This window comes from Anabrus simplex, chromosome 9, assembly GCF_040414725.1.
Source record: "Anabrus simplex isolate iqAnaSimp1 chromosome 9, ASM4041472v1, whole genome shotgun sequence".
Classification (NCBI taxonomy): Eukaryota; Metazoa; Arthropoda; class Insecta; order Orthoptera; family Tettigoniidae; genus Anabrus; species Anabrus simplex.
In genome coordinates this window covers 101,889,413-101,914,906 of record NC_090273.1, presented here as the reverse complement: position 1 = coordinate 101,914,906, position 25,494 = coordinate 101,889,413, and the positions used below count along the sequence as shown (strand labels likewise).

General features: G+C 37.0%; 1 protein-coding gene across 5 annotated transcripts in view; it reads left to right on the top strand.

The window, feature by feature from the left end:
• The window catches only part of Dbp21E2 (putative ATP-dependent RNA helicase Dbp21E2), a 100,749-nt gene extending 76,643 nt beyond the window's left edge, over positions 1-24,106 (top strand). For 4 of the 5 annotated variants that reach the window (XM_067154047.2, XM_067154050.2, XM_067154048.2 and 1 more), the window contains exons 11-13: positions 5,449-5,632; positions 8,466-8,618; positions 23,856-24,105. In XM_067154047.2, coding sequence (XP_067010148.2) covers positions 5,449-5,632; positions 8,466-8,618; positions 23,856-23,954 — 436 coding nt within the window. In that variant the 3' untranslated portion in view covers positions 23,955-24,105. Of the gene's footprint in view, positions 1-5,448; positions 5,633-8,465; positions 8,619-23,855 lie in introns of all 5 variants that reach the window. The other variant, XM_067154049.2, reaches the window with a different exon arrangement.
• Positions 24,107-25,494: the final 1,388 nt, after the last annotated feature.

The following is a 25,494-nucleotide window of genomic DNA, read 5'->3' as shown; positions in this document are numbered from 1 at the left end:
TTTTGGATCCTACCCGAGTGCCTGCTGTGTTAACTATGGGGCAGATAATACACAAATTGGAAATATCATTTAAGGAACGAGCTTCTGGGCATTAAAATACCAGGTTGAAGGGTTGATGTAGAACCTTTGCTTCTGCCTGGTATGAAAATAAATGAGAAACATGGGCTGCTGACACTTAGGTTTGAACCCATATCCGGAATATAAGTTTACTGCTACATGGCTGTACCATTCAGCAAATTTGCTTAGTGTACTAATTTCAATTTTGTTTTTGTACGATCTGTAGAACTAGAACTGATGTTCAACAAACTCGGCAAGTTAACCAAGGATGCTTGTTCTTCCTCAAGACCTGATTCTTTTTGGTTATGATCACTATAACTATTCTAATTAAAAGTAACCTCTGAACCTCTCTCCTGCCTCTTCTACCCTGCATCAAGAAGTCCCAGCATTTTGGGTTTTGGTGATATAATTAACCCAACTATGAATGTTCATAGGGCTTCACTACTCAGTTTATGTTTCAGATCTTTGCAGATATTTAAGACATTTAACATTTTATCTTAGTGAAGTAAAGATATATGTATCTGCTCAAATTTTGATGAGTGATGTTTCATTGTGTTTTACAGTGACAAGCAAAAAAAAAATGCAATAATTCAGATTTTGAAAAGGAAGTGAATTTACTTTATTGAAATCAGCGACTGTTTTGTGTGTATTGTTATCTTTATACTTGTCATTAACTCGCTACTAATGAGATATCCAGAGCAATTTTCTTTGGGAGAAATGAGAGTTTATAACAAATTATTCACAGGGATGAAACTTGCTAAATTTGCCCTTGTTTGCATCAAAATTTAACATTGTTTATGGACAGTTCATTTTTATTTCCTTTCACTCAGATACAACTTTAAAGTTTTCACCCTGTCAAAACAATAATTATAAAAATGTATAACACTAAAACATACCTATAAAAAGAAATTGTCACTGTCGGCAGCCCTGAAAATGGTTTTCCGTGGTTTCCCATTTCATTTTCACACCAGGCAAATGCTGGGGCTGTATCTTAATTAAGGCCACGGCTGCTTCCTTCCCACTCCTAACCCTTTCCTGTCCCATCGTCGCCATAAGGCCTATCTGTGCCGGTGTGACGTAAAGCAACTAGCAAAAAAAAAAAAAAAAATTGTGATATTAATAAGGAAGGAAATGGAAAAAATACAGGTGTTTTAGTGTTATACATGTTGCAATTAGTGTTTGACAAACTGAAAAGCTTTAAAATTGTTTAACTGATTCAAGACTGAAAAAATGGGGCTCCTTCTTAACAAATTTCTCTCAAATGTTGCAGTTACTGTTGCACTGCATTATTTTTTCAATTTGCTTTATGTTGCACCGACACAGATAGGTCTTATGGCAACGATGGGATAGAAAAGGCCTAGGAATTGGAAGGAAGCAACTGTGGCCTTAATTAAGGTACTGCCCCAGCATTTGCCTGGTGTGAAAATGGGAAACCACAGAAAACCACTGCCAACAGTGGGGTTCGAACCCACTTTCTCCTGGATGCAAGCTCACAGCTGCACGCTCCTAACCGCACGGCCAACTCGCCCGGTACACTGCGTTTCTACACCATCGCATACACTTTCAGAAATATGTATTACGACCTCTGGCATGAATCACAGTTTCAAGCTATTGAGGCGTTCTCCTGATCAGAGCCACAATATCCTCTTAATAAATCAGCTACTATTCTTCTTGAAGGACTTTCCTAAGCTCCTGCATAGTTTCTGGACTATGGCGATGCACTTTTCATCCCAAAATGTCCCATAGATGATCAAGTGAATTCAGATCTGGACATGTTCAAGGCTTTTGCATCAGTTACTTCATCGAGGTGCTGAAGGACATATCTTGCCACATGAGGGCGCACATTGTCATCCATTAGCAGGAAATCTCCACCGATGAGTGGTGCATAAGGAAGAACATGTTCTTCCAGGATTTGTTCAATGTAGCGATGGGCCAAATGTGACCCACCTTCCACAAAGTCGAGCTCTGTTTTTGGCAGCCAAGGAGGATGAATGCCCAAACCATTACAGAACCGCTGTTCGTGAAGGAAAGTTGTATGGAGAAAACTTTTCTCTTCATCTCCTCCACACCCTTTCTCTTCCATCTGGGGATCTGAGGCTAATTAGAGATTAATCCATGAAGAGAGCTTCTTCCCAATGTTCATCAACCTAGTCCCCATGATTTGTTGCAAAACGTGACCGTTGATGTTGATGTTGCATCAGATCTGGGCCCGTAGCAAGCCCTCTGGAGTAGAGCTCAGCATCACGTAATCTCCTCCTCTCTGTCCACTCACTGATATTCACACCTTGTACCTGTTCAGGCTGTCTTCTGGCTTGAACCATAGTACTATGCCTGTCAAGCAGAATTTGAAGGTGCAAGAACTGGTAATCCCTTGCAGAAGTTGACCCTCTCTACCAGATCCTGGCCAGTGAGAGTATGAGCCCAGTTTCTGATACCTTTGCACAGTACATAAAATTGTTGATAGAGCACATTGTAACAACTCAGCCACATAACGCATGCTCTGTCCATCCTCTACCAAAGCTACTGCCTTACCAGCATCCTCTTGAGCTCACCGGTATCTTTCCCATTCTTGCTGTGTAGAAGGTTAGAGAAATTCCTCCCTCACACATCGAGGAGATAAGGATTAGGCTATGGAAACAAAGATTTGCATTCATAGGTATTAATTTTCAGCTGCATAACACAATAACTTTTGGATGTTCAATTGCTGGCTATTATTGCTTATTGTTGAGTTCAATTCTTCTGGCAATCTTTGAGAACATTTTCTAAGATTCAGTACATACCAAAACGTTTCTCTCTCTTTTCTCAAATATCTTGAGATGTTGCATTTTATTGCTCGTCAGTGTATTTGTTTTGTTGTGGTAGAATGTAGTATACTACTTTTAAATATGAAATTGTGTTTAAGAGTAGACCTATGGTTTTGAAACCTCCATGTATACTGTACTTGTTTCTCAGTAGATATTTTTACTCTGAAGTTTTTAACATTCTGCAGTGTGTTAAATATACTTAATTACAAGGGTTTTTTCCTAAACATAAGTTTACCAGAACTCTATCATCTCATTTCATAACACAAGAAAATTGGAATATACTAGACCTTTGAAGCTCTTGACTTTTCAAGTTTTTAGAAATAGATATTATGTACTAAAACATTAACGGGACACTATAGTGAAATTTCTAACTTCTATATTTTTCAATGAATTTTCCCCATATTTTTTCTGAGGTGTAAGTCCTCAGATATAGTAATGCAACCAACTTTCAATATTGTATCTATACAACTTTTTGAGTAGGATTTTTTTTCTTTCCTTTTACCAGCATCGTTAAAAAAGTCCCTTGCATCACAACATTTTTCCATTTGGCACCAAATTTTGCACAAATATGCTGTATAGTTATGCCAACAAACTTCAGTATCACAGTTTGTTGTTTGAGAAATATATTGGCCTGTGGAATTTTTTAAAATGTAATGTTTAATTTTTCTAAAAAAAATGTGTACACACAAAATTGGGTAGATCACAAAAAAAATTGAATCACCTTAAACAGCAAAATGCACACTGACATTTATGCACCAACTATCTAGCTACTACTGTGTAAAATTTCACCTGTATCAGACAAAAATTATTTTTGTGAAAGAAATCATGAAGATTTTGCTAAGCCATAAAATGCAAAATAAAAATCTATGCAACTTCACTCACTTTAGAACTGTCCAGCACAATAAGTATGCCCTTCAGACTTCTTTCTTCTCTCCTCCAGTGATATTTTCATCACCTTATTCTTTTTCTGTAGGTCTTTGCTTTCAGCTGAGCTCCTTTTCCTGCTTTTCTGTAAGCGGCTTTGGTCTCGCTGGTGACTGATGTCCACAGCTGAAGTTGGTACTGGCTTCCCTATGATGGACTGAATGGACTTCAATTGTTCTAACACAGCCCATAGTGAACTCACTTACAGCACTCACAATACCAAGCTGAAGTTTATTCCTAGTAAGAAATACTTCTTTTGGACATTTGGACATTCATTCCAAAGAACACTGTGAAGGCTCTCATTTGGATTTTGTCTCTTCCCTTTTATGTACCTTTGTAGCAATGCATCTGATGCAAGTCTCAGATATGTTGGCATTATTTTTAAAGCTACATCATACAGAATACCACATCTGCTACTCAATGCTTAGATTACATTTGAAATCCAAATGAGAGAGACAAGAAAGGGAAAGCAGCAACTGGAGGGGCGTGTCCGGTAGAGCATGGGACAGTTAAATGCTAGCGCAGCACCATTTAAATGAGGTGCTGTAGGTTTTAAAATGGCAGCATTTAGAAAAAAAGCAATTTTCGAAAGAAAATACATCAGGGTATTTTTTAGAGTTCTAAACCCAATTTTCATATTTTCCTCGAAATTCATTAAATTTGACTATAGTGTCCCCTTAAACTTTAATGCAAAGCTGTGAAAGGTTTAGAAATTCCATAATGCTTACAATAGCTTCCAAATTGGGGTCATCACCTTGGTGTTGTCATCTTTACAAAGTTATTCCTTTGTCTTTGTTTCTGTTGCTAGCTGCCTGCCTTTCAGAAACCAGGAATTGACATATGGTATGGGTTGAAAAATATGCAGAGGACCCCCAGCCACCTTAATGAATATTAGTGTCCTGACGGTCTAAAAAGAAATGCAATTTACGTAAAGCAAATTGCATTTATAGACAAGCTGTTTTTGTTGATGTGGCATTCAGGTTCACCTGGGGAAAGCCATGCTCACATTCAGCAGTAGAAATGTAAATGCTGTTGATAGTGTTATTAACTGCAATTGTTGCAACAGGCAATTTCTTCTCTGTCAGGATTTTGGAAAGCATATAACACTCTCCCATTCTAGAATTCTTCTCCTCTTGCACAAACCCCACTTTTGTCTATTCTAGAATTTTCTGTTCTGCAAGTAGAATGTGATTATCCATTCATTGTTTCAAGCAGTCATAACATTGTGTTGGATTCAGAGAACAATTCACATTTGTTATTGGCTTGACACTTTCTTCTCCAGAGTCATTCTTCTAAAGTTAAGATTTTCAGCTGCTTATACAGCTTCACGATAAAAATGCTTGTCTCATCATTGACTTTCCTGTCTTCAAACAGCCAAATCTGCTATGAGCTTTGTAGAGTGTAATATCCCTTGCTTGTATACCGTTCGAAAGTCCTAAAATTTTCATGGAACACATTCTAGACCGTTCTGGCTGAAGAAAAGCTCTGTTTATTTGTCTACATATCTTAACTGAAATATGCATAAAAGCAGATTACTAGAAATCAGAAACTATATCTCCAGTTTATAGTCTATTCTGTTCTTTCCACTAAGCATTACTGCATTGTATTACTTAATTTACTTGATTATTTTTTATGTATTTTATGTTTCTTAATATCTTTATAGTAATAAAACAGCAACATGCGATTGGGTATCAATGTTTCTGAATGAGAATGGAGTAAAATGTATCAATTTAAATGGAGATATGTCTGTGGAACTTCGAGCTGGCAAGTTCAGTCAGTTTCAGTCTGGAGTTGTGGGTGTCATCTCATGCACTGATGTTGGTTCGAGAGGTCTTGACACTGTAAGGGTAAGTGATAAGGGAATTCTGACACTCTTACCTATTAGTATTTATTTACACCTTCTTGTAATTATGTGAGTTAATTAAAAGTAATTGTATATCTTCAGCTATTTTGTGCAGGCATTTTGATTTGCCTATATGCCAGTTTCAACATTCTGTTTCATTCTACCATAAGGCAAAACTTTCTTTTAAAACTTCATGCTAATCTATTAACTTTTAAGAGACCACTTTTTAACACTGACTTAGTGAGCACTATGGGTTTTTTAGATTGCTAGGATCCATTTTTTTTTTTTTTTTTTTGCAGTAGTCGACATTGATATAGAACAATATAATTATTAAATTAATGTACCAATAGTATAATATGTAATATTCTAAATTAATTAATTAGGGACTAGTTTCGGCCAGATCTGGCCATCTTCAACCTTAATGTAAAACATCTAATAACTAAACAAATGTATATGCACACAATTGACAAGTTCAATAGTTATTCAAAATCAGGAGTATACAGGATCATTTGCAACAGTTGTAATTCTTCTTACGTCGGACAGACCGGGAGAAATTTTAATATAAGGTACTCGGAACACGTCAATGCCCTAAAATACAATAAATTTTCAGCTGTAGGACAGCATATGCATGACTATAATCACAAATTCACAGACATAAAACAAGATATGGAAATTCTCAAAATCATCAACAAAGGACCCCTCCTTAACATTACCGAAAGCTGCTTCATACATTTAGATCAATATTTCAACCCAAATCATAACCTTAATGAAATTTCAGAAAAGCCAAATATCCTTTTTGACTTTCTAATTCCCATTTTCAGTAACATCAAACCAACAAGACATAATTCAGTTTTTCATAATATTCACAGCAGCCATCCTTTTTCCCACATCCTTCAGCCCCGCCTTAATTCCTCCTTCCCCCACCCCACCCCCTTCCCATCCCCCCTCTCCTTCAGGACCTTCCCCCTCCCCTCTCCTTCCTTTTCATTTGAATCTCACAACAGTTAATCTGAAGCACACACAACAATAGGCCACACACCTCAAGCTGTATTGAGATATAGGTCTCATATAACCTATGCCATCAAACTAACACATTCTCTCATTCAATTCATTAATTAAATTTTATCCAATTTATTCAGGTTAACTTTGTGGGCACTGCAATGAATTGCAAAATTTTATACCAGACACAATGTATCTGTGTTAACCACATCTTCATGTGGCATCCTGACACTGTCCAACAACATTCAGCATGATTTAACAAGCACCACGAGAGCATCTCATTTTATTACCTTGATTGAAGATTGAAACAGCATCTAACAGTTCTCCGTCAGCTAATGGTTATTTACAGCGGTGTCCAATGGCTTGCATACGATTAACACCCAACACCACTCAAATAGTTTTGGTGATGAACTACGGGATCAACTTTTACCAGTCCCATTTACTATTGAATTATTAATGATTAGATGTTCTGTGTATATAAATTAATACTTGAAATATTCTCAACGATGAGCATACTCAAGAAGTTAGAACCTAGTTTATTTTCAAATTTAATCATAATTTCATCCCAGTTTTTTTAACGTCAATTTGTATATATTTTTTCATTTGTTTTATGTCAATTGTGTGCATGTTCATTTGTTCAATTATTAGATGTTTTACATTAAGGCTGAAGATGGCCAGACCTGGCAGAAACTAATCCCTAATTAATTAATGTAATTTAGAATATTACATATTATACTATTGAAAGGTGGATCATTGCTACATTAATTTAATAATTACTGTATATTGTACTTACAATTCAATACGGATCAGAACCATGAAGTTTGTAACCTATGATTGAGAACAGTCTGAAAAAGATGTAATTTCTAATTTTATGTCGGCCATTTCATCATCAGCAAGGGTAGCAAGGTTTTTTTTTTTTCATTTTGGTACAACACGTTCTCGACGTAAATTGAGGACAGAGAAAGCTTTCGGGCTGGTGTTTCTAAGGAAACATTTAAATATCAAGAACAAATAATTTGATTTTGTCCAGCAGTTTTCCTGTGATATCATAGCAAACTGGCAGATAGACAAAAATTGAACTGCACTTTTTTTTACTTTTGTATTCTTCAACTGAGATTACAATATATAAAAATGCTGTCCACATAATAAGGACTGGTGACCTAGATGTTAGGCCCCTTAAACAGCAATCATCATCGTACACATAATAAAATGAATATATTTGCTCTTCATATCAGATGATATAGACTGAGCTCTCTTCTTATTATTGTTGTCCATTTGGAAGTAAACTATTTTAGTGTGTTTCTTAACACGTGAGTGTAACAAGTTTAAAAATATGGTACATATTTTAATCTGCACTTGGAGATTGTTAACTGTAAAAATTGGGATTTTTTGATGGCACAGACAATGTGATACTCTCACATCCTTGTCATCTGGTTGGAGAGTAACAGAATTCATAGCTGAAGGTCTATATGTGAGGGAATAAATTACACATTTATTATGCATTTATGATACCACCATCCATCTTCCCTAGGAACCTTATACCACATCATTTTCTATTTTGAAATGTTCAGCTTCTATCCTGTTTAGAACACTGCTTGGGTTAGATTTGATATTTGGACAAAGAACCTGAAAAAAAAAAAGGAATAATATAGTGAATTCAAAATAATGTAGTTTTCACCTGAAAGCCTAATTATTCCTTGTACAAAAAAAAAACACACACATACACACACCCCTAGGTAAGCATTCTCCCAATATGATTTAGGAGTTCTCTTGTCGGTGATATAATTTGTACTCTTATGACAAAATAGGAAAATCAGATCTTTAAAAATTCTTTCCAGGCTGAACATGTTATAAATTATGACTTCCCCATCCATATGGCAGACTACATTCACAGGTGTGGACGTACAGGTCGTGTAGGCAGCTCTCCACATTGCCGTATCACTAACTTTGTTTCTGGTAGACAAGAAATTCAACTTGTGCAGAATATAGAAGTAAGTATTTTCTAATTTATTGTTACAATTAAAAGTATAAGCCCAGTCTTAGGGAACTCTTACTCTCTGACAACTTGCATACTCCCAGCCTTTTTTTCCTGCCTATTTCCCCTTCCATTATAGAAGAAGTCAGGAAGATCCTTAGGCGCCTACGCTGCTGCCTCTCTTCTTTCTCTGATCTGAAAAGTACAGTCTAATGCGAATTAATCAGAACGCAGCAATAACATGTGCTTTTTAATACAACTTTTTTACTATGTGTCGAGACACAAATTATAGCACTTAGAAACACTATAACATACCTGAAAAAGACACACTTAATGAACAATGAATGACATGTTTCGTTCTCTATGAACATAATAAATATTTATTGCACATAGGTATGCATACTTACTTTAAAATACCGGGACACCCTCTCTCCATAGGTTGCAAATATGGAGGGCCTAAGCCCAGAGTATGGGAGAAGACCCCTAAGGCATCAGTCGTGGAGAAGGTGGGCTTTGGTACGGCATTGGTGGCAGAAGAGGGAAACTTGTAGCATGCATATTCCAGAGGAACGGCTACAGAAGAGTTCTGTACTCCAGTGGAGCGGCCTAGAATAACACATGTGATAAATATAATTCTTGATCCGTATTGATGATATTTGATTGGAATAATAAGTTAATTTATTAATTTCACTACCTAATCAATACAATAAGTCTTGTCTTAGTTGATTTACTTTGGCATGTTAACTAAAATGGTACATGTTTCGCTTTGTATTTAGGCATCATCAGCCATTATCTTAAGCTTAAAATAGAATCAGGCACCTGATTTACATATACATGAAATAAAACAAATTTTTTAAAAACCTTGGAGAGACTTGAACTAAAATTAACATATCGTAAAAGACTTGTAATGAAGTTGGTTTTAAGGATATTACAGTGAGTGAGGAAATATACAATTGGTGAATGTAGTAGTGATATTGACATTAGAAGGCTTCTGTTATAATTAAAATGAACAAAGCATCTCGGACATATTCTGAGTCGTGGCCCTCCTTGTGCTCAGGCGGCTAGGACTATACAATTCACCGGTGGTCCATAACCCGTTAGAGGAGAGATCCTCACTTGGACTATGTGCAAGTAGGGCAGCATCCTGCTTCATGAATTTACCGAGCTCAGAATACTTTAAGCAAGCCTCGGACCTATGGGAGTAATGGAGTCCCACTCCCATTTGACAGGCGAGGGACTCCTTGGAAACAACTTGGCGAACGAAATGGAATTCGATGGGGAGCTATCAATTTTAATGGGGCTTATGGAAGAAAGAAGGTAGAACTGGCTGAGTCAGCAAAGAGGATGCATCTGGATGTGCTAGGAGTAAGTGATATTCGGGTAAGGGGAGATAAGGAGGAAGAGATAGGAGATTATAAAGTGTACTTGACGGGTGTTAGAAAGGGAAGGGCAGAGTCTGGGGTAGGGCTCTTTATCAGGAATACCATTGCACGCAACATAGTTTCGGTTAGGCACGTAAATGAGCGAATGATGTGGGTAGATTTGTCAGTGGGAGGAATTAGGACAAGAATTGTGTCTGTGTATTCACCATGTGAGGGTGCAGATGAGGATGAAGTTGACAAGTTTTATGAAGCATTGAGTGACATTGTGGTCAGGGTCAACAGCAAGGATAGAATAGTGCTAATGGGCGATTTCAATGCGAGAGTTGGGAATAGAACTGAAGGATACGAAAGGGTGATTGGTAAATGTGGGGAAGATATGGAAACTAATGGGAATGGGAAGCGTTTGCTGGACTTCTGTGCTAGTGTGGGTTTAGCTGTTACGAATACATTCTTCAAGCATAAGGCTATTCACCGCTACACATGGGAGGCTAGGGGTACCAGATCCATAATAGACTATATCTTAACAGACTTTGAATTCAGGAAATCTTTTAGGAATGTACGAGTTTTTCGGGGATTTTTCGATGATACAGACCACTATCTGATCTGTAGTGAACTAAGTATCTCTAGGCCTAGGGTAGAGAAAGTGAAATCTGTCTGCAAACGAATAAGGGTAGAAAATCTCCAGGACGAGGAAATTAGACAGAAGTACATGGATATGATTAGTGAGAAGTTTCAAACAGTAGACAGTAAGCAGGTTCAGGATATAGAAAGTGAATGGGTGGCATACAGGGATGCTGTAATAGAAACAGCAAGGGAATGCCTAGGAACAACTGTGTGTAAAGATGGGAAAAGGCGAACATCTTGGTGGAATGATGAAGTGAGAGCAGCCTGTAAACGTAAAAAGAAGGCTTATCAGAAATGGCTCCAAACAAGGGCCGAGGCAGACAGGGATTTGTACGTAGATGAAAGAAACAGAGCGAAACAAATAGTTGTTGAATCCAAAAAGAAGTCATGGGAAGATTTTGGTAATAACCTGGAAAGGCTAGGTCAAGCAGCAGGGAAACCTTTCTGGACAGTAATAAAGAATCTTAGGAAGGGAGGGAAAAACGAAATGAACAGTGTTTTGAGTAATTCAGGTGAACTCATAATAGATCCCAGGGAATCACTGGAGAGGTGGAGGGAATATTTTGAACATCTTCTCAATGTAAAAGGAAATCATCATGGTGGTGTTGCAAACAGCCAAGCTCATGGGGAGGAGGAAAATGATGTTGGTGAAATTATGCTTGAGGAAGTGGAAAGGATAGTAAATAAACTCCATTGTCATAAGGCAGCAGGAATAGATGAAATTAGACCTGAAATGGTGAAGTATAGTGGGAAGGCAGGGATGAAATGGCTTCATAGAGTAGTAAAATTAGCGTGGAGTGTTGGTAAGGTACCTTCAGATTGGACAAAAGCAGTAATTGCACCTATCTATAAGCAAGGGAACAGGAAGGATTGCAATAACTATCGAGGTATCACATTGATTAGTATACCAGGCAAAGTATTCACTGGCATCTTGGAAGGGAGGGTGCGATCAGTCGTTGAGAGGAAGTTGGATGAAAACTAGTGTGGTTTCAGACCACAGAGAGGCTGTCAGGATCAGACTTTCAGTATGCGCCAGGTAATTGAAAAATGCTACGAGAGGAATAGGCAGTTGTGTTTATGTTTCATAGATCTAGAGAAAGCATATGACAGGGTACCGAGGGAAAAGATGTTCGCTATACTGGGGGACTATGGAATTAAAGGTAGATTATTAAAATCAATCAAAGGCATTTATGTTGACAACTGGGCTTCAGTGAGAAATGATGGTAGAATGAGTTCTTGGTTCAGGGTACTTACAGGAGTTAGACAAGGCTGTAATCTTTCACCTTTGCTGTTTGTAGTTTACATGGATCATATGCTGGAAGGTATAAAATGGCAGGGAGAGATTCAATTAGGTGGAAATGTAGTAAGCAGTTTGGCCTATACTGACGACTTGGTCTTAATGGCAGATTGTGCCAAAAGCCTGCAGTCTAACATCTTGGAACTTGAAAATAGGTGCAATGAGTATGGTATGAAAATTAGCCTCTCGAAGACTAAATTGATGTCAGTAGGTAAGAAATTCAACAGAATTGAATGTCAGATTGGTGATACAAAGCTAGAACAGGTCGATAATTTCAAGTATTTAGGTTGTGTTTTTCCCCAGGATGGTAATATAGTAAGCAAGATTGAATCAAGGTGTAGTAAAGCTAATGCAGTGAGCTCGCAGTTGCGATCAGCAGTATTCTGTAAGAAGGAAGTCAGCTCCCAGACGAAACTATCCTTACATCGGTCTGTTTTCAGACCAACTTTGCTTTACGGGAGCGAAAGCTGGGTGGACTCAGGATATCTTATTCATAAGTTAGAAGTAACAGACATGAAAGTAGCAAGAATGATTGCTGGTACAAACAGGTGGGAACAATGGCACGAGGGAACTCGGAATGAGGAGATAAAGGCTAATTTAGGAATGAACTTGATGGATGAAGCTGTACGCATAAACCGGCTTCGGTGGTGGGGTCATGTGAGGCGAATGGAGGAGGATAGGTTACCTAGGAGAATAATGGACTCTGTTATGGAGCGTAAGAGAAGTAGAGGGAGACCAAGACGACGATGGTTAGACTCTGTTTCTAATGATTTAAAGATAAGAGGTATAGAACTAAATGAGGCCACAACACTAGTTGCAAATCGAGGATGGTGGCGACGTTTAGTAAATTCTCAGAGGCTTGCAGACTGAACGCTGAAAGGCATAACAGTCTATAATGATAATGTATATATGTATGTATGAACAAAGCAACAGTCTGTTATGAACAAGTGATAGGATTGCTAAAAAATTATGTTGGCCGACCAGCGGTTACAACGAAAATGATGATAAAAATCGTATTTAATAAAAAATAATGTAGAATAAAATAATGATGAAAGATGGTCAAGTGACCAGCAATTATTTGTTTACAAGAGAAAAGAGTTGAAAATCAATGGCATATGGTGATGTGGTTCACTTTGATCAAAAAATATGAAGTTGTAGTTGAAGGTTGAAGAACAATGTTTAAATTGGACATTTATGGACCATCTCAATTTGATGCAATGCTACAATGTTGTTAAGAATGTGGGTTGATTGACATTTTAGTCATAATGGAAGTAAGACAGTTGAATCTGTGAAAGGAAACCATTCTACATTACCATTCTAGATAATGGCTGATGATGCCTAAAAACAAGGCGAAACATGTACCATTTTAGTTAACATGCCAAAGTAAATCAACTAAGACAAGACTTATTGTATTGATTAGGTGGTGAAATTAATAAATTAACTTATTTTATTATTCCAATCTTGAATAACACCTCGTAATAGGTATAAAATGCCTTTGGGAGTGGCGACCCCATTGTATTAATAGCCTATACATGATGTGGTACTAGTAAATCAGATTCGGAAAAGGTTAAAACATCCCCCGCAGGTGACGTGCAGTTCTCAGAGTACTGGGGAAACTGTGAGAAATGGGTGATCCGTGACCAACATTAAGGTAGGAATAGTAAATCTTATGTCCCTGACAGGAAAGGCAGAGGAAGTAGTAATGGAGAAGGAGAATGTGGAAATGATGGGGCTGAGTGAAGTGAAATGGAAAGGTAATGGAATGAAGAAATTGAGGAAAGGATACACAGTAAACTGGAGTGTTGGCCAAGAGGCAATAAACGGAGTGGGACTAATCATTTCGAACCAATTGGAGGAGTATGTTTTAAGTGGTAGAATGTATGAGTGACAGAATAACGAAAATTAGACTAAAGATGAAGAATGAAGTGATGGGCTTCATACAAGTGTATGCGCCACAGATGGGAAACAGGGAAGAAGATATTGAAGGATTCTTGGAGAAAGTAGAAAAAGAAATTTCAGGTGTGGAAGTGGTTATTAGGGAAGATCTGAATGCATAGGTCAGAAACGAGAAACAAGGAAAGGAAGAAATCATTGGACCACACGGATATGGGAAAAAGAATCATGAAGGAGAGGAACTAGTGGATTTCTATGAAAGGAATGGACTGATAGTGGGGAATATATGGTTTTGAAAGAAAAACAGCAGGAAAATTACGAGATATGGGTGGGGTGACAGAAGAACAAAATCAGTAATTGATTACTTTTTGGTGGAAAGGACAAATTGCAGGAAGTTGATGGATGTGACAGCTTTACCAGGAGAAGCATTTGATGGGGACCATAGAGTTATGGTGGCAAAATTACGGTTGGGAAAATGGAAAAAATAAAAGAGATAGAAAGTAAAATAAAAGTATGGAAATTGAAAGACAAAAATGTACAGGAAGATTTGCAGGAGAGATTGAAGCAACAAATCCTAGTTACTGAAATGGAAAATGTAGAAGAGGAGTGGGCCATTTTTGAAAAGACATTTGTTAGTACAGCAGAGAGTGCTTGTAGCAGGAGATCTACAAGAGTGAAAGAAAAGGAGACACCATGGTGGAATGAGGAAGTGAGGAAAGTGGTGAAAGAAAAGAAGACAGCCTGGCAAGAATGGAATTGAGATCAAACAGAAGAAAGCAAATGGAGATGTAAGAAGGTGTTAGGAGACGACAAGAAGAAGAGTTGGGAAGAATTTACACAAAAAAATGTAAGTGGCAGTAAAAGGATGCTGTATGGACTAAGAAGTAAGAGGACAGAAAGAGTTATCATAAAGCTAGTGAAAAAGGAAGATGGGGAATTGTTAATGCACCCAGAAGAGATAAAGAGAAGATGGAAGGAGTATTTTGATAAGCTATTGAATGTGAACAACTGTACAGGGGAGATAGAAGCAATACAGAGTGAGTACTCAACAACAGAGGATAATATAACGATGCTGGAGGTGGAGTTAGCGGTACAAAAGATGGAGATGGGAAAAGCAACAGGGATGGATGAAATCAGTGTGGAAATGCTACAGGCTGCTGGACCTGTCGCTATGCAATGGTTGTACCGACTACTAAAGTGTATGTGGAAACACAAATGTGTACCAGAAGACTGGAAAAAACGGATAATAATATCAGTGTTTAAAAAAGGGAACAAGAAAGTTTGTGGTAACTATAGAGCAAACACACTTATATCGCAGGTAGTTAAAATACTGGAAATAATATTAGAAAGAAGAATGTGAAGGAAGTTTGAAGAAGAGTTGCAAGAGGAGCAATTATGGCTTCAGGAGTGGAGGATCTACAGTGGACCCAATCTTTAGCATGAGACAGCTGATGGAAAAGAACTGGGAATATAAAGGATCTGGTCATGACTTCCATAGATATAGAAAAGGCATGTGATAGTATCCCCAGAGAGGAGGTTTGGGAAACCATGGTTAAAAAGAGACTTGGAAGAGAAATGGTGCAAGCAATGTACAACAACTGTGTTAGCAGGGTATTGACCCCATCTGGAAAGACAGAATGGTTTAGGAATAAGACTGGATTAAGACAAGGGAGTGTTCTGTCACCTCTTTTGTTTACTATGGGCATGGACAAAATTGTAAAGGAAACAAAGGAAACCTATGGAGATAAAGAGATGAAGATACTGCTATGTGCAGATGATGTTGTGATCTGCAGAAAGAACAGCAAAGAAGTGCAACAAGAATAAGATATATTGAACAAAAAAATTGAGAGAAGAATGGCATGAAAATCAGTACAGATAAAAGCAAAGCTATGGTGATGTCAAGAGGGAAAGGGCACTGAAAATTGGAAGTCAGAGTCTGGAAATTGTGGACAGCTTTAAATAATACCTAGGAAGTGAATTAATGCAAAATGCTAGGGTGGACATGGAGATTAGCAGGAGGGTACAGCAGGGCAATGCATTCTACCAAAGTGTAAGGAAACTTGTTTGGAGCAAAGAAGTACCAAGGAAAAGTAAAGAGATAATGTACAAAATGTTCTATGTACCTATACTGACTTATGCAGCTGAGACTTGGACTTTGACTAGCAGGCAAGAGAGTAGAATTCAAGCCAGTGAGGTGAAATTCCTAAGAAGTATGATAGGAAAGACAAAGTGAGAAATAAAGATGTTAGGAAGGAAGTTGGGATACAAAAGCTGAGTGAGAGAATTGAAAAGAATAAACTAAGGTGGTTTGGACATGGAAAGAGGATGGAGGGGAATAGAATTCCAAGACATGCTGGAGACAAAGTGTGAGGGCAAGAGCGCAAGAGAAAGACCTAAAACAAGGTGGATTGAATCAGTGAAGAGTGGCATAAGAAGATGAAATTTAGACTGGAACAATATCGTGAAGAGGAATGGTGGAAGGAAAGAGAGATAAAGAAGTGCCATAGTCTTGAATCACAATGTGCTTAATAAATTAAATAAATTAAGCACATTGTGATTCAAGAGTATTTTATTTTAATTGGTTGTTCTTTTAAATCCACTTTATATCACAAGTGAGCAAACCGGTATGCATATCTTTTTATCAGTTTGTAGCATAAGACTCGCAAGTCTGGGACTTGTAGAAAATATGAACTTGGAGACAGTATATTTTTAGCACAGTTTCATGATGTTAATATGGTTTTAAATTGTGATCATTTTGACATTGATAAACATTATATAATTGTCAATTTTTCTACAAATTTCTATCAGCTGATGATGACGCAGACGGGCGTCGAAACTAGTGCTGTTTGAAATATGTGTTGTAATTAAATCTACGCAAAAATTTCTATGTATTGAATAAGGTGGACCCAAATTATAATATAAGTTGTAATGTTGAGTTAGATCGTAACGGGAGACGAAACATGGGTTTCGCATATCATGCCCGAATCGAAGCAACAGAGCATGGAATGGAGACACACACACGCGCGTTCATCTGTAAAGGTGAAGGCCAAACAGACTCTGTCCCAGCGCAAGATCAGGTTATCGGAGCAAGCGGCAAGTTTCTACGAAGAGGGTATTCAAAACTTATTTGAAGGTATGATAAGTTTTTAAACAAACTTGGCAGCTATGTTGAAAAATAGAGTAAAGTATGTAGAATCTGAAAATAAATGTGGTGTTTGAAAAATGTCTTTCGTTGTGTAGTTGTTTTCAAATGGCCCATACTTAAAAAACACGCCTTGTAGAAATACCAATGAATAATATAAATTCCCATTAGGTTAATCTGGGAGGAAAACAAATATTCTGCTACCGTACGTCCTTTACAGGAACATTCATGTATTTCTGTTAATTCTTTATTTTTATACTACGAAGTGATTTATTACAAAAGTTAGTTTTCATAGTATGACCGGTATAGATTTTTAATAAGAATTTCAAAAGCTACAGTTTGTTCAGAAATTCAGGCATTGTAACTTTGTAATTAGTTTCCCTTTCCAGTATCCACACTTTGGAGGAAGTATTATATACACTGGAAGAGGATGACAAAGACATAAGGGATATGTTCACTGAGCCACTGGATGTGCCTGTACATTCTGATGAGTATTCTGCATGGGAGGATAAAGGGAGTTTCATTGACCCTCTTACAGGACGGCAGTTGCGGCATGCACTAACCAAAATAGTTGTCAGCCATGAACATAATTAACAGTGCAGTGTTCCCATTGAAGATTTCTTGCCAAGTAAATGGCCTTAAAAAAAAAATTCCTCGAGTCCTCTCAACATGGACTCAGGATGATCTCTAGACAGAATCCTTGCCATTTTCTGATCTAGACTACTCTTCACTTCAGGATAAGTCAGTCGCTGAGATATTTGATTGCTTCTTTGACAAGGAATGAATTCCCATGAACGGAACAGTAGGTCACTTGTTGAAATTAACTCCACAGAACAGATCTGTGTAATGTATGGAAACAGTCTTCAGCTTGTATCCTCGTAGCAGTAAAGTAAATTCATCCCAATGTTGTAAATAATAGTCTACAAATAATATACTTTGTTTTAAAATTTTATGTACCTGTATTTTTCTGTAAATACATTTTCAAGTTATTTTGTCATTCAGATAATAAAAGATCACACGGGGTCTCATTCAGTAATTGTGTAACTTAAGTGTATTACCAAACTTCACAAAATTTACCCTTATGAGAGACCTGCAGGACCATATGATACTAGATTATTATTAATAACTCATAGAGCCACTTTATAAGAAAATAGCTTTTTGACTTCCATGCAGTGATTTTCCTCAGATTTAATAAAATGCACCCGTCAAGAGAAAACTAAGAACTCCATCCTTCCTGGGGGCGACAGTCCTGAGATAAACAGATATTTACCCAACGCATGGATTTTCACGAAACTTTGTGGGAATTTTACCTACATAAAAGTAGAGATATCACGAACATTTCTTTCATATACAATTAATAGATTTTCCAAAATATTTTTTTTGAATTTTCTTTGAAATTTTAAATCCATTTTTTCATGAAATTTAATTAACATGTTATTGGAAATTTGTAATTAGGTAAATAATACTTCTTTAAAAAGCACTACTTATCTATTTTTCTGTACCTAATTTATATAAGGAGATATATCGTACTAAAGTTTGTGTAGTTTTTATGTTTTAATATATTGGACTTAAAAATCCCTACTACTTGAAAAAATTCTGCAATCAAAAATTCCATACGCAGGTTTCCTAATATAGCTGTGATACATATACCATACAAATTTTGTTGTTGCATTTGACAGAATATTATGGGAGAAAAATGGGATTTAAATTTAAAATTACAATTGGTGGAAATTAAAGCAAAGTTCAAGTGACGTTTTCTTCCTGATTCATTACCTAAAAGTCACCAGAACCATATGTTTTCTTGTCTCTTCTTTTTCTCCTCCTCCTTCTTCTTCTTCTTCTTCTTCTTCTGCTTCTTCTTCTTCTCCAGAGAACAGAAAATGATTCACCTGCATTTTGTTTTTCACAATGCAACTTTGCCTGAGTCAAAGTTATGGGGATTGTAGTTTCTATCATGTCATGATTGTTGGCTATAGGTGCAGGACTTACATGGCTAGAAGTTGATGCGACACTTTCCTGATGAGAACAATCTGATTTTGATAACATTTCATGACCCTGATTTCTTCAATGGAGACTTCTGTTTGGTAATAAGTGATCCCTATCTCTTTCCTATCAAAAGTTCAGCAATTCGTCGCTTAGCTAAGGCTGATTTATGTTTACGCATGTTGTTTATTCTCTTGGATACAAGCTATCAATTATTACAGCACACTATCTTTCAATGATAATAGTATCTTGATACACTACTACAAGAGGTTACTTGCGCGCGTACTTCACAAAAGTAAACAGACTGTCTACCACCACAGAACTCACAAAAATGATTAAACATACAAGAATAACAAAACTTATAGTTGTTGGCACTATATTAGTCCATAACAGGCTTTATAAATTCATTCAGAAATATGGTAGATCCTACAGCTGGATTCTGTATAAATATATCGGGAGAGGAGGGGGGGAGGTGCTGTTGGCCCATCCCTTGGATGTGTAATTGCAAAGAACAGGCATATTTGATTGAATGGAAACATGACAATGACATCATTACCTAACAAAACAGTTCAGCAGATCCCATGCCAATTTCTGCTGTGTGCAGACTGGCAAACAAAGCATTATTAAAGTGATAAATTGTTTGAATTCAGCGGAATAACTTTGTGACAAGAAAGAAGAAACTCAATCCTTTCAATTTCACTCATTGAAATAAATTGGCTAAAATGACCAAAATATCAATTTTTATCTCTGGAGTTTGCCTTAAGTGGCTGAAGTCTACATGTCATGGCATGTATTAGAAAATAGATGCAATTATGGACGATAAAAATCACATTAATGAATTAAGAGAGTACTGTGTGATTTTATTTTTAATTATAAAATAATAACCGTCATAACAGTCCTGAGTGGCTTGTCGCTGCCTAAATTCATAGAATTTAGTACAGATAAGTATCAAGAAACCCACATTCTATATGTTCACAAAAAGCATAACACAGAGCACAAATTTGCAGTTAAATACAGTCTCCATTCAGCATTTAAAGAACATGACTATGACAACTCCCTCCATTTCACAGACATCAACACATATTTTAAAATTGTACACATCAAAAATAAAAGCAAATCATTGAACGTAGAGGAGGATAGATATAAACATTTTTTTAATGGAAAAAAAGAAAAAAGCCAATCAAACCACACACATCTAAAAAATTCCCCCCGCCTTGCACATTAAAACTAATTCAAGGGTAAAACAATATTTCACTATATGTTTCATCAGTTGTTAATGAATCCCATCGGAGATTACTCTGATGCAAAGTACATCTAGAATGTGGGTTATGTTATACCTCACCATCATAAGTAATGAAACTCATTGCTGAGCGTCGTGACCCCATTTGACTTCACACAATATTGTGGATTAAGCGGCGCCAACTTTGACGATGTTCAGCTTCTCTTAAAGCCTGCTGAAGAGTCAGACCGGTGTTACGCAGAACTTGATCAATCCACCTACTAGATGTCCTTCCTCATGGTCTTCTGCCGAAAAATTTTGCCTTCCACGATACATTTCTCCAGATTTTCATTATCACGTCTTACAATATCTCCGAAGAATTGGACGATTCTCTTTATGACGCGAGAGGAGAGACGTTCGGAGATATTCAGTTCTTGAATAATAGATGCATTAGTTCTTCTTTCTGTCCAAGGTACACGGTGCATCCTTCTCCAATACCACATCTGAAAGGCGTCGATACAGTACTTATCTCTTGCCTTGAGGGTCCAGGTCTCGAAACCATAAAGGAAGACAGAGAACACAAGAGAATCAACTAGTCTAATCTTTGTACTGTTTGTAATTGCTCTGCTCTGCCATATTTTTGTGAGTTTGCTCATGGCAATGTGCCCTAAGGTGCTACGTCTCCTAATCTCTTTGTAAGAACTTCCAGTATCACAGATGGTCGACCCAAGGTATATAAAGTCATTTACCATTTCCAGTTCCCTTAATCGACCTGTCAGCTGGATCTGTGCCGCTCTGTCAATTATCATTAGTTTGGACTTGCTCAGGTTGATCTCTAGCCCATATTCTAAACTTGCATCTTTTACCCTTGCTAGTAATTCTGCAAGTTCATCTTCACTGCTGGCAAGGAGAGTGGTGTCATCAGCAAAGCGCAGGTTACTGATATACTTAAGTGTAATAAATTCTATGATTTTAGAAAGTGACCTGCCACTTAGAACTGTTATGTATGTTATAATTTTGCCCAGATTACCAAGAAAAATTATAGAGAAACTCTGGGATCTGAAGCAACAAGTAGGATGGATTAAGGAAATTAGAGAGGATATGGAAGAACTAGAAATAACTCGGGGCAATTTGCTAAACAAAACAAGAAATTTAAAGAAACTGAAATACATAAAGATCAGATTTAAACAAAAAATAGACAAACACACAATAAAAGGATATTTACAGATGAGGAATGACAGAACAAATGAAAAGTTACTGGGCAATTCGGAAAGAAAACTTATCAAAGGTGACCAGAAAATTATTTGCTGAAGTGGTCCAGTTAGGTCGTAAAAGAAGCAGAAGAAGAAGTAGAAGAAAACATTAATCTCTTACATACCTGTAATCCTTTTTAATAGTTAATATGTCACTGTTTTAAAGTTGCATGACATGATGTGGCATAGATTCCAAATGCTTAGAGTACATATATTTTATGTTCATCATCACAGTACCACACTCCAGTTAGAGACACTACAATGCATATTTTGACAAAGAATATGTCTGTAGTTTTGGAACTGTACTTGGGCCAATGAACATTACAAAATCTTGAATGTTTTAAAATCAACATAATTTCTAGACAGCACATGCGATAACAGTGTTCATTATCTCATATAGAGGATGGACCCATGTTCCCAGCAGCAAGGGTCTGATCTGTGTATGAAGACATCGGGCGATGCAATAGCACAGTCATTTTGAGGTATTAATACCTCAAAATGACCATGCCGCTCAGCTAACAATAAGTATAGCTCTGGACTCTGCCATGTTAGCACCTCGTGTGAGGTGTCGTATGATTTATCTCGATGAGTTATACAAATGCATGGTGTAAAAAATCAAATAGTGAACATTTGAGTAAATTATGGTGCGAAGAAGAATAAAAATGTATTATTTGAATAATGTTGTGAGATGGGAAAATAAATGGCTTCAAAATTAGTGAAGACATATTAAAAAGGATAGAGCAGCTTGTCAGAATTCCAAAAATTCCAAAATCACCAATGCCGGGCATCAAAAGACTTCCTATCCTTTCGCTTTGTCCGCAGAGGCGTTAATCTTGTCACTCCATTTTCCCATACCACATCTTACCAGTCAGATTACTACAGCCGCTCCTCATGATTCCGGAATGAGTTACCGCCTAAAATAAGCCTTGCCTCTAACACAGTTCAGAGTACATGTAAAAAAGATGTGTTAAATCTCTTTGTGTACATGAACGGGAGTGAAATTGAGTGTGTTATTGAGTGAATAAATTACTGTATGAATGTAAATATGTGAATAATGCAATTACGGTATTGTAAATATTACCTCAGTGGGTCTGTGAAGCATCTAATGTACACGGGGCTTGCTCTTTTTCACTAGACCAACCATATTGCCCTTTTTCACTAGACCAACCATAAAGTCTCTATGATTTGTGTTAAATAAATAATTATTATAATAATTATTTGACCACCAGAGTTTGCACGATTCTGGTGGCATGAACACAGGTGATAATGACGTGGATCTCTTAACATACATGCATGAGTTCTCATATCACAGACCAATTGTACATGGACTTTGTCTTTAAAAATATTTGTTTAGAGTTAGGATATAACAATTCAGCAATGAAATTTCAAAACCATACTGATTAGAGATACTTTATTTCGACAATACCAGTTACACTGTACGTATTCTGTCAAACCTTCCAGCTGTGACCCTGACACAGCCCCATTTTTTTTTTATTTTTTTATTTTAGCAGTCAGGTTTTGTGACTCTCCTTTTGCAAATAGTAAGATTAATGTCAGGGAAATTTTCTGACTACTCTGACACTCTGAGATTGATAATTATCATTGAAGAGTCTTTTTCAGTTTCCTTGAAGGAGCTAAGTCTTGTTGAAAAGATTGTTTCCTTCTGAAAACCTGTTCTGCAGCTCACAGAGCTCTTATTTCCAGTATTTTAATGTACTTGTCCCTTTTCTTCATACTGGCACTAGGAGTCCCAGACCTTCATGCATGAAACAACCGCAAAACATCATCTTCTTGGGCTATTTTATGGTCTGTGGCAGCGATGCCCATTTCACAACCGAAGTCCACAACAGTGAGCCTGGAGTTTAATTTGCTTCTTCTTAGAAGAAAGCAGTCATCATTTGGCTGAGTTATCTTCGTCCTGCCACAGCTTCCCTTTTTCTTGGGTGAAATTGAGCAAGTCTGCATGTGCCAATTAATCATTTCATTTACCTTGCCTATACTGACACAAAATTTAGTAGCTCCCCCTCTTTGTTTTGTAGAAGTATTCTTCAGTAATGTTACAACCACACTATGCTTCCTGGGAGTCATATCCATTCTAAACAGATATTATGAATATCGCAAGGTAACCTCAAAATTCCTAATAACACATGCAGTTAAATGCACTTTTAATCAAAGATAATTGTATCACAAAGCATTTACTATCCATACAACAAACAAATGATGCATAGAAAGCACAGGATCTAAGAATAAGCAATGTGTAGCACACTCTTGGCAGTGATTGGGAAAATTATAAAAAGAAAGTTGCTCTGATTAATTTGCACAGAACTGTAGTTTGGGGACAAGCAAGCAGAGAGCAACAAGCTCTTTCTAATGGTTCCTTTCCTGTTTTACTTTTGTTTATTGGTCATTCTCTTTACTGTATGATAATGAATATATCTCTTTCTCTTGTTTTGTTTCCAGCTTGCTGTTCGGAAGATGGACTCATTACCAAATGTAAATGCTAATATCACAAAAATCATCAGATACAGGATCCTTAAGGGAATGCAAGAAGCTGGGTGATCAGCCCATTTTTTCTAAACTATTCCAATATAAAACTAGATCTGTTAATTTTATTTATAATATTTTGTATTGTTTAATACAGTCAAAGTGTTTTTTATCTATTTCTTTTTTTCTTTGAATGATTATGTTCTTCATCAACTTAGAAAGTCAACCACCAAAGAGGAGTTTTGAAAATGAAACAAAACTAATCAGAGTAATGTGTCTAATGTAAGTAATTATTATTTTATTTGTGAGAGTGATGCCCTTCTTAATGGTGGTCTGACATGGATCATTCGCAAAGTAAAGTGCCTAACAGATATTTAAAAATAGAATGTTTAGCTGTAAACAGTATTTATTGAACTAACTTGAGCTGTATTGGTAGTTATTATACATGTGTATGAGTCTTGCAGGCACTTTGCAAATGTTCCTTCCTATTGTAACATCTCCCTCTGGCCAGGCTGATGATGGCAATCGTGATTTTTTTTTTTTTTTTGCTTTACGTCGCACCGACACAGGTAGGTCTTATGGCGACGATGGGATAGGAAAGGCCTAGGAATTGGAAGTAAGCGGCCATGGCCTTAATTAAGGTACAGCCCCAGCATTTGCCTGGTGTGAAAATGGGAAACCACGGAAAACCATCTTCAGGGCTGCCGACAGTGGGGCTCGAACCCACTATCTCCCGGTTACTGAATACTGGCCGCACTTAAGCGACTGCAGCTATCGAGCTCGGTAATCATGATTTTAAGGAGATGTAATACAGTATAACTATCCCCTGTTAACTCCAATCATATGAGAGCGAGAAAGAGTTCTGACCCTTCAAAGAATGGGGGTACGGGGAAATGAAAGGCTGGAAAACGAATGATTCTCTAGGTTTGGAAAAGTAATACCATCAGGGTCAAAAAAGGACAAGAATTGTCCAAGAAAGGTCAGATGGGAGCCTGCCACAAGTGCAATCAATAATAATTATTATAATAATTACTGTACAGTATACTCCCTGCCATATAAGCATACTCTAATACAACCTTACTCTTTCTCCCCTGGTAATACTGAAGGTAGTGATTTATAGTTATTTTCTAACTGTTTGGTTCGATTTAGTGTCGCCAACCATACAATTTAAGGACCCTACTTGCTTATACAACGCCTTATAGTTACTATTAATCCTGCACGTTGGCACAATACAGTCATGGTTTTTCTCGTGACTTGCGAGATTTACATATTGCCACTGCCGTATTGTCAAAATCGCTAGTGTTACATTTGCGAGTATAAGTAAAGTATATTTTCTTTTTCTGTAGGATTATAAATCGGTTTGGGTAATACCACTTAAGTAGAATTGTGGCATTTTTGAATAATGCATTTAATAACGTAGTTGGTGTTAAATGACAAACGCAGCATTTTAATAATACGGCCTTATTTTGTCCGATTTCTATGTATACAATGCAATTAGAATGTATAAGAAGCAAGAAAAATCTGCAACAACTCCTCCGAAAAGGAAGCAATATTACGTCCTCCATAAAGATCAGTTCACTTGAAATGGAAGGAAATTTTTTGTTATGAAACTAAC